This window comes from Protomyctophum bolini (assembly GCF_963924005.1).
Source record: "Protomyctophum bolini genome assembly, chromosome: 15".
In the NCBI taxonomy this organism is placed as follows: domain Eukaryota; kingdom Metazoa; phylum Chordata; class Actinopteri; order Myctophiformes; family Myctophidae; genus Protomyctophum; species Protomyctophum bolini.
In genome coordinates this window covers 24040510-24050970 of record NC_137876.1, presented here as the reverse complement: position 1 = coordinate 24050970, position 10461 = coordinate 24040510, and the positions used below count along the sequence as shown (strand labels likewise).

At 43.7% G+C, this 10461-nt stretch overlaps 1 protein-coding gene across 1 annotated transcript; it reads left to right on the top strand.

The window, feature by feature from the left end:
- Nucleotides 1–145: 145 nt before the first annotated feature.
- qrsl1 (glutaminyl-tRNA amidotransferase subunit QRSL1) lies at nucleotides 146–9658 on the top strand. Its single transcript, XM_080784568.1, has 11 exons — nucleotides 146–249; nucleotides 754–913; nucleotides 2860–2958; nucleotides 3075–3171; nucleotides 3481–3642; nucleotides 4443–4618; nucleotides 4886–4998; nucleotides 5226–5418; nucleotides 6371–6488; nucleotides 7702–7907; nucleotides 8859–9658. The coding sequence occupies exons 1-11, from the start codon at nucleotides 226–228 to the stop codon at nucleotides 9062–9064; spliced, it is 1554 nt and encodes a 517-aa protein (XP_080640694.1). The 5' UTR covers nucleotides 146–225; the 3' UTR covers nucleotides 9065–9658.
- Nucleotides 9659–10461: the final 803 nt, after the last annotated feature.

The window sequence follows — 10461 nt, the reverse complement described above, 5'->3', positions numbered from 1 at the left end:
CCGTTTCTGTTTCCTTGCAGACAGCCCGCCCCCCGGCCCGGCGTGACGTTTCCTGACTGTCCAGCTAATCGGCACGCGCGTAGCTCAGCAGCCGTCCAATCACAGACCGCGACGACGTGAGAGAGTGACGTCGCAGCCATAATAACAAACATGGCAGCCTCCATGGCGTTGCAGTTACTGTGGCTCTATGCTGAAGGTTGACAACTGAGACATTTTCGGAAGATAATGCTCGGCCTGACCATACGAGAGGTTAGTTGCGATTGAAGAGCATCTCTTGATGGCTTACTAGATGTGTGGTTTTCTTGTGCATGCTGCGCCGAAAAAGTCATATTTGTAGCTAAATGTGGCTATAATCACACACACGTACACGACCGATGACCCTAATTCTGGCATTTAATCGCTCAAGATAATTATTCAGCATTAACCTTGTAATGCTGAATAACAAAATTGTATTTTGTATTATCTGTGAGTGTATAAATTGGGTTCAATTTGTACACTCTCGGAGGTAGACTGAGGATTTTGCAGTGTCCTCAAAGCGATGAATGAAATTGAAACCCCCAGCAATGGTCAACTGATGCACAACAATGTCACTCACATTCCATATGCCTTTATATTCAAGAACATTTTATTTACGAGTCACGTTGCTGTTTACCACAAACCAAGTGACTATACTGTGGGTCCCAGAAAGAAATGGTTTGACATCTCGTCTTGGAACAAATGATTTGACATTTCGTCTTGGATATTTTGTTGCAGGTGTCTCTGGCACTGAGGGAGGGAAGGATCTCCCCCACAGAGTTGTGTAAGAAATGTTTGCACCGCATCAAGAAAACACAACGTCTGAACGCCTACATCACGGTGACCGAGGAGCTGGCTCTGAAACAGGCTCAAGAGGCAGAAAGCAGATTGCTCCGAGGTGTTTGTATATAATATTATGTCATTCTAAATAAAATATAGAGTTGCTCCGATCGATCGACCACCGAACGGTGATCGGCCAATCGGCGGTGATCTCCCTCTCATTTTACCTGATCTAGAGAAACCGAACTTTTATACCATTTTTAAGTGGTATAAAAGTCAATCAGATGTATAGTATAATATCGTTTTGCATCTTCATGACAGGCCTAAAACATTCTCCCCTTCCTCTCCACACACACAGGAACAGTTTTGATGTGCGTTTTGACATAATATTGGAAATATTCAGATTTTCCCCTTATGCACAATATTAGTATCGGCCGATCGTGAGGAAAAACAATGAGTGATCGATCCCAAAAAACCTGATCGGAGCACCTCTAATGAAATATGTTCAGTATATCTGATTATTTGACCGCTTGTATTGACTGTTGAAACATTTGCCATGTTGTGCAGTAATCTAGAAAAGTGTGATGCATCAGAATGCATCGTAGAGTCGAATCATTACCTGGTGAATCGTAATCGAATTGAATCGTGAGGGCAGTGCCAATGCACATCTAATGTCCTGTGCTCAGAAGAGTACCGTTGGAGATCCTGGGGGGCGTTGCTGGATCTGAAGGTCTTGAAGATACATTCTGGGGAGTCGAGATAGTTGGAAGATTCCTGAGAGTGCGTTGGTTTAGTATCTGTTCAGGGGAGGTCTGCTTCTTCTGAACTGGTCGAGTAACCCGGCGATGTCAGAGTGATGTGTAGTCATCTCTATGTATGGTGATCCAGCCGATGATGTCAGTGTTGGTCCGCTCCATGTATGGAGATTCAGGTAACATAGAATTATATTAGGGACTGTTTATATATATTAACGACTGTTTTCAGGACTGGTCCGCTACGCCAGTGGTTCTCAACCTGTGGTACGCGTACCACCGGTGGTACTTGAGCCCCCCCAGGTGGTACACGGAAAATTCCCAAATACTTAGGACCTTGTTAATAATGCTTAAAAAAGACATTTCTTGATAAAAGTGTTTGGAAAATTTTGCACGCTGAAATCTTGAAAACCAATGTTTCGTGAGAATGACCCATATATGGATATAGACGACATCATCATCATGGTGACGGCATTCAGCCGACCCTATTTAAAAGCACCGCTGCATGTTTTTCATCTCACTTCACAATTGACTTCATTCAGTTCTTGTGGGGTTATTACTGCGGCGCTATGATAAGACGGCCGTTCTTCCTCCTCTCTGCGGTGCAGTACCAAAACTGAGCAAGAGAAGAGAAAGAGGTATGCAGTCAGCAGGATTGCATGCTCCCCCGATGGAGGTCATGTTTTTGGCTGAATCTGAGTTGAATGAGTGTTTTCATGAAGAATGCTGAATTGTCAAATGTAGATTGTATATTTTATTTTTGTGGATTATAATGGGGTTGATTTATAAAAAATAAACCTTTTGCAACTAAAAAAGAGGAAGGTGCTGGAGCAATCGCAATTCTAAAAACCGATTTAATAAACATGGTTATGACATATGGTATTGTTATTCAGAGCATGCCAACACATTACACAGCATAAGAGAGGTGATGGAGCAATCTGCGTAAATGTATGACAGCTATAATTTCAATAAACATGGTTATGACATGGCGTTGTAGACACTACGTGGAAGTGTAGGTTCTGCCGTAGTAGAAAGGGCTGCGACGGCAAGCAGGTCTATCTATCGAGCACTGATCCATTTCCGGTTGCCGGAGCGGACTGCCGTAGCCGCCGATGCTTAAAGTCCCTAATGTCAGTCAGTCGTAGTACCAACTTGGCAGGTAACTATGGTAACATTAAAAAAGATCAAGGTGATGTGAGAGCATATTTGAACGTGTGTGTGTGTGTGTGTGTGCGCGCCTGCGCCATGCGTGTGTCCCCCTGTCATATCTGTAGCCTTGTTACTACTACTAATTCAGATTTTCTCATTTCAGGTGCTCCCAAAGGTCCTCTAGATGGAGTCCCCTTTGCTGTCAAGGACAACTTCTGCACAGAGAGTGTCAGGACCACTTGTGCCTCCAAAATGTTGAAAGGTACCCCAATCAAAACATGCCACAACTTGACATCTCATATTTCTCTCTCTCTCTCTTCACACTGTCGGTAAACCTCTTGAACTGAAGGTAATCCTATACCTGTATTTGTTCCACAGAGTACACGCCACCATACAGTGCTACCGTGGTCCAGAAGCTCCTTGACCAGGGGGCCGTTCTCATGGGGAAGACCAACATGGATGAGTTTGCTATGGGGTAAGACTGCCTACACAGAACTAGTTCCAAATATGCAGAATAGTTTTTTTTATATTTGGTGCCGGGTTACATAAAGGTTTGCTTTGTTTACAGATAAGTTGAATGTGACACTGCCTCCAAAGTCCTAATAATTGCGCGAGTTTCCTCTCCGTCACTTCATCCCTCTTGTGCCTATCTTATTTTGGTTCCAGACAGATTAATATCAGGCAGATTAATGCATCCCTTTTGTGCCCAGGGTTTATTCATTGGTGCACAATGGTGTATTTCCGGGAATTTCTGGCTGTCACTTTATCCCTCTGTCTTTCCCAGTGCTGGCAGCACAGACGGGGCTTTCGGTCCAGTGAGGAACCCCTGGAGCTACGCTGCCACGTACACAGACCGCACGGGGGCGGAGCCAGACTCTGATTGGGTCATCACAGGGGGAAGCTCCGGAGGAAGTGCTGCAGCCGTGGCGTCACTCACCAGTTACCTGTCAGTGAGCACATGATCACGCACCAGTTACCTGTCAGTGAGCACATGATCACATACCAGTTACCTGTCAGTGAGCACATGATCACATACCAGTTACCTGTCAGTGAGCACATGATCACGCACCTGTTACCTGTCAGTGAGCACATGATCACATACCAGTTACCTGTCAGTGAGCACATGATCACATACCAGTTACCTGTCAGTGAGCACATGATCACGCACCAGTTACCTGTCAGTGAGCACATGATCACATACCAGTTACCTGTCAGTGAGCACATGATCACATACCAGTTACCTGTCAGTGAGCACATGATCAAAAATAAATGCAATTTCAAACTCCTTGAACAGAAACGATATATTGTTTGGGACATATGAGACATATATTGTATGGGATGACAAATGGCGAAATTAGCAAATCTACAAGCTCACAATGCACTGCAATACAGTTTTTGGTTTAGACTAGTCATTGGTTAGACCAGGCATTAGTCCTACAACTACAACCTATCTCAAACCCTCACCCTAAACCTAACCTCCCACGGGGCAGCAACTAAACCCATGTCTAACCAATGACTATTCTAAACTAAGTATGCACCCCTATTTTCTATGTCAATGTCAGACATACTCAAAATAGTGATGCCAGGTAGAAAGCAGTTAGTAACACAGTTGTTTTTTAGTATTTTGCACATTATAGCCTAACAATGTACTGCAGTTCATTATAGTAAAAAAATTGTCATACTGTGTGAGCACTACAACGAAACATTATTTACTCAAAGTACCCTTACCCTTGGGGGTCTTGGCAGGGCTTTGGGATCAGACACCGGCGGCTCTACCCGTAACCCCGGAGCCTTGTGCGGGGTCGTCGCCCTGAAGCCCACCTATGGTCTGGTGTCCAGGCACGGCCTTATCCCCCTGGTCAACTCCATGGACGTCCCCGGCATTATGACCCGGAGTGTCAGCGACGCAGCCACTGTGTTAAGTAGGTTTCATCAGGCACACAAACACACTGTCAGTTAATAACATTTATCCCCGACTCCGACTATTTGCCTCTTTTTAGGCTTTCTGTTATGTGTTATAATCCTAATAGTGTAGTTATGTCCGAATATGTAAAACCACTATAAGTTAGTGCACTTTATTTTTCCCCCATTGATGTTATGTAGACATTTTCTTTTCATGACACAATGCACGTTGTTGCACTTGTTCATTACATTAGTAACATCTGGGGTTGTGTTGATATGACACCCAGGCATCATCCAAGGCCTTGATGTGAGAGACTCCACAACAGTCCACAGCCCATTGTCATCTGCAGAGCTGCCAGAGGAGTTTGATGTGAAGGACATCTGCATAGGCATTCCTAAGGTAAGTTTAGAACTATATTTACTTACCAAGTCTATAAGCAGCTTCCTCATTAACCACTAGTACAACCACTGGCCAATTGGCCATAATAAAATGTAATGTATAGTATACTCTAGTTTTAAAAGTAGCCTCCCACAATTGTTTCTTTAAGATATCGGTTCTTTATCAAATAGAATATGTTTCTATGGTAGTTTCTAAAATTGACCCTCTGATCTCCACATCTGGGTCAGGAATACCACGCCCCAGGACTGTCCCGGGAGACACTGGAACAGTGGAGTCGCGTTGCGGACATGTTTGAGAGGGCAGGGGCAAGGGTGGAACAGGTCTCCCTCCCCCACACCCAGCACTCCATTGTGTGCTACCATGTGCTGTGCCACGCTGAGGTGGCGTCAAACATGGCTCGATTTGATGGCCTGGAGTACGGTATGGAATTGTTTGTGTTTTATTAAAGAGCAGCTTTACGAAGCCTTGCGAGCTCACTTTCAACAATGCTTGCCAATACTGCCAGACTACACCAGTAAGACGCCAAAAACTGCCAGACTACATTTGTTGTAAAACACTGAACCCGTAACTGCTCCCCAAGTGCCCCTAGGTGGCAGCCCACTGCTTCCATTTCCTGATTTACACTGAAAATAGTGTCTGCCCTAAAATAGTCTATCTACACATGGACACCATTCCTGCGTCCCTTGAGAAATTATGCGTACCCAGGACATGTGGCCGTCGCACGGGCCAGATTTACATTACATGCATTTGATAGCCCACCCACTGAAGTTAAAGTAGCTCACCCATGTGGCTTTTAACAATCCACAGTGTCTACACACAGCTATACTACTTAGCAGGTCACACAACAATGGACCATTTATGTGCATATGCTATTGACACTTGGCAGCTTTGTAGGTGTGAAGTGGTGTGTTTGCGCACAGTGCACGTCCATGCATGTCATAGATTGCCAATCCATGACAAATAGCAGCACCAATTTGAGGGAGTTTAGAGGGACCGTCAACGAGGGAGGGAGGGAGGTAGGGGGGGAAAAAACCTTCTGTAGCCTACTTTTTAAATTAAGTGTTTTGGTGTCAAACCTTGCACAGGGACTGATAGACAGACATACATGACAAGGACTTGTTTGTAAGAAGCTGCTGTGGGTAAAGATAAATATGGTGTATATGTATGCATTATGCTTTCTCAGTGATGATTCCCAAAGAAATTTGAAATGCAGTGTACAAATATTTCTGGTTGTTCTCTCCGTTCTCTTCTGGCTCAGATTGTTGCAAAGCCAGTACAGTACAGCAAACAGAGGTACAGTGTTGCATAACTGACTAGGTCTGTTTGAGGATGATAACTTAAACAAAGAACTGTGCGCTGCGTGTTTTGGCAGGTCACCGAAGCGAGGTAGACAGTTCTACGGAGGCCATGTACGCCGCAACCCGCCACGAGGGTTTCAACGACGTGGTGAGAGGGAGAATACTGTCAGGGAACTACTTCCTGCTTAAACAGTAAGCGCACCAGTGTTCATTTTGACTTTTTGGGGGGGGGGGGGGTCATCTGAAAAGTAGCCAGACATTTTTATTTCTGAAAAGTAACTGAACTAGTTTTAGTTGACTGAATATCATAAGATGAATGTAGACATCAGCTGTCGATTAATGGCGACAGTTGGTTTTGCCGCCGTAATGGTTGATTTTACAGTTGGTTGCATGCTGAAAATAGCCGATCTCCAAGCTCACAGCGTGTAGATCTGCTAACCGAACATAAAATGACCATTGATGGTATTGTCAATATATTTAGTCTTAGTTTTGGTCATCATTATAGCTCAGTTTGTATGAAGTTTTTATTTAGTTTTCTTCAATGAAAAAAAAGGTAGTCGACGAAAACCTCTCGTCATAGTTTTAGTCAACGAAATTAACACTGAAGTGCACACGCCATTTAGATGATTCATCACTCATTTCAAGTGTGTAGTTGACAGCTATTTCATAGCTTTGACCTTATGTAGTGCTATTTGATCGCATTGTCGTGTGCAAAGGATATGGGCGTGTGGCTGCTGTAACATGGCATATTAGCAGTTTAACTAAACTGCTGGATCAAAGGGGGGAGACTTGAGTTTGTATAGGACAGGTAAGATCCTAAACAATTTCTATAAAATGAGGATTATTATTATTATAATTTATAATAATAATAATCCTCATTTTATACAGCACCTGACCTTTCATACATAAACTGCAGCACAAATTGAAGACTAATGCCTAAAACATCATAGAAGAAGCACAGTATTAAAGCAAGGAGACATTAAAATATGTATCGGTGTAATCACTAAGGTGGGTGAGACCGATTTGTCTTAACATCGTGCGTTAAAATTGTGTACAGTTTAAGCCATTTTGAGATTCTCTGGCAGGGTGTTCCAAAGGCTGGAGGTATACAAACTGTGTCTTGGTCCGTACTTCTAGAACTATTAAGTGTCCAGTCAGTGGACCTCAGAGATTCACTACATATTACGAGCATGCCCGAAATGTACTCCGGTGCACGGCAATGGAGTGATATATATATATATATATATATATATATATATAGTAGACTAGTACACAAGAATCCTAAAATGTATAATGATGGTGACAGGTAACCAATGCAGTGATCATGTGTTTGTTACCTTCCATCTACTCTTGGTGACCAAAACCAAGCAATAACCCGTGGAACACTTTGTCACTCACCCCTCAGGAACTACGAGCGCTACTTTGTGAAGGCGCAGAAGGTCCGCCGGCTGATCGCTGACGACTTCAAGCGAGTTTTCGGTTCGGGCGTCGACGTGCTGCTGACGCCCACCACTCTGTCCGACGCCGCGCGCTACGCCGACTTCACCCAGGAGGACAACCGCACGCGCAGCGCACAGGAAGACGTCTTCACACAGCCCGTCAACATGGCAGGTACTCAAGAGACATTACTACTGTTCGTGTTTGCACATGTGTGCTGAGACCGAAATCTTCTCAAGTCCAAACCACTTTACCATTTCCTTTACATATTCAGCATTGTGGCAGTGTTTTTTCTCTTTTTTTATAAATTTAGAGTAGCCTATTCTCCCCACACACACATTTTTGTGTTGTCACTGCTGCTGTATCCTACTGACTCCTGCCAATGAGGAGCCCCCACTGGGAGGACGTAGGGCCTTCGTCCTACTCATGACTACAGATGCTGCCCCAACTAATCTTCCCTTCCCCCGAAAATAATGTTTATGTACGATATTATGGCCAGTCAGAGTGACTGACTAACTAGACTGACCTCGGACTGACCCGGTGATGACCCAATTAACCTTGAGGGCCTTGAATGGCTATTATTGTGGAGTACGAACCTGCTTTTATTGTATTACCAATTGCACATTGAAACTCTCTTCATCTTAATACTTCATTGAGGAAAAACAAAAAAAGTGGTAGTAAAAGTAGCTATGTTTGGTCTACAGTACATGTTCGCGTTGCTTTAGAAAGTAAGGGCAGAAATTCTACCTGGGTCAACCCATTGTTATTGTGAATCAGATAAAAGTAGTATTCAAAACAGCTGATCCCTGCAGGGACTGTTTACATTTGAGGGCAGTTAAAGTTTCCCCCAACCTTTACTGCTCTCCAATAGAACCTTTTAAATAACCGTGAGTTCCTAATCTTTGACTCTGAAGAAGACCTTCTAGGTCGAAACGTTAGTCGTTTTTGTATACTAGCACCTAAATAAAAGGCTCAAAATGTCTGTGCTGCTCCAGTGTCCTCTCCTCCTTCTGCATTAAGTGTCCTTGTTCCTGTGATGCACCGGACCAGCCGTTTTAGGCTTGAGGCGCATTGGTAGACTCCCTTACGTTCTCTCAACTCTCCATTTTGTTGTTTTTGCCCCAGGCCTCCCTGCTGTTTCAGTACCAACCGCCTTATCAAGTCGGGGCCTTCCCATTGGCCTACAGCTCATAGGCCCCGCCCTGCAGGACAGGAAGCTGTTGACGGTCGCCAGGTGGGTGGAGCAGAGAGTCGCGTTTCCCTCCATCGACTTCCATGAAGACTCCTGTGACGCAGAGGCCCCCAAAAGGAAACGGACTTCACCTGCATGAGGGGAAAAAACGTGGAGCTGTAAACACAACACAATGTTATGAAAGACATAATGTAAAGTAGGGCTTTAAGCAACTACCTTGTTGGTGCTAGTTGACTAGTTGAGGGAGAAGTTTTTGTAGGCCTCAAGATCAGCTAGGTTATAGTTATAATCACCAATGTACACAGTTTTTTAATGTACAACCATTATTTAAAAGCCCTAATGTAAAGGTACGTTCAGACTTGTATGGCGCAGTACAAACGGGACGAACTGAGGCGAATATTTAGATTCAAGTCTAAACGAAGTTGGGAATTGGTATGACAAAACCATGCAATGACAGTGAATTAATTGCTAACGGTATATGTCCGGCTCATAGAGTACAGATAAAAATGATAGCAATATTTGAACCATTCCAGCTACTACTTCTACAACCCAAAGTTCAGTCAATCAATTTAAGATTGCTTGATTATGTCACGATCATGGGTGACAGTCACCCTTTCATCAGTGTCACGCAACTCTGTTCATGCACCCGATACCCGATGTTCCAATATAACAGTCGTATTGTGTTCATGGGTTGATACCACATTGTGACTGTGAAATAAATGAAACATGGATATCTGTGGGTTTGCATTGTACACAGACCACACACACACACACACACAGATGTTATGTATTGTTTAACAAAGCGTCTTTGTTCATACATTTTCTTTTCTCATCGGTCCCGAAGGCCTTGATCCTGACCCCTGAAGGGGTTAATGTGCTGCACTCATTTGGTCATTCAAAGCGGTAAACTGCAGTGTATGCAGCTCAAACAAGATAGAGCCGTCTCTTGTTCCCTGTGGCATTCTGTCAGATCTGATCTTATTTGCACTGTACACAACACAAACAATACTGTATGTATTGTCACTGTCAAACCTGCTATGTCAACACACAGACTTAACTATATTAATTGTTCCATAGAACAGTCTGTTGAATGAGGAAAAAGATTACTTCAAAGATTATACATGAATTGAGTAAACCTTTCCACAGACACAGGTTTACCTAACATTTAAAGATCTTTGAGAAAGTGATGTTGAACCTGTTTTTTTACTCTCAATACATATGTACTGTAGTTTCACCCAGTACCCAGGAGAGGGGTGTGAGGAGTTAGAAGATAGCCTCAAATGTACTGCATTGGCCACAATATGAATGTAATAGGCCTCAGTCTTCACACATGCATTTGCCATTGACAAATAGATTGTTTGCATGTTTCAAAGTCATAGTTTGCACATGTGTGAAGAGTCCAGAATGCTCTCTCTCTCTCTCTCTGAAGGACCATACATGCCCCCAGGAATCAAAATTGTAAGGAATCAACTCAGCCAATGAAGGTCTTGGAAACATGCCTAAACTAAGGTGCTGCACTGTGGCCAGTGCTTACAA

What these genes read in the sequence shown, in the direction of transcription:
- qrsl1 (XM_080784568.1), top strand. Translation starts at nt 226, where the DNA reads ATGCTCGGCCTGACCATACGAGAG. An exon ending in TCGGCCTGACCATACGAGAG is followed by an intron (nt 250 to 753) that starts GTTAGTTGCGAT and finishes ATTTTGTTGCAG; the next exon opens with GTGTCTCTGGCACTGAGGGA. An exon ending in GCGTCACTCACCAGTTACCT is followed by an intron (nt 3,643 to 4,442) that starts GTCAGTGAGCAC and finishes GGGTCTTGGCAG; the next exon opens with GGCTTTGGGATCAGACACCG.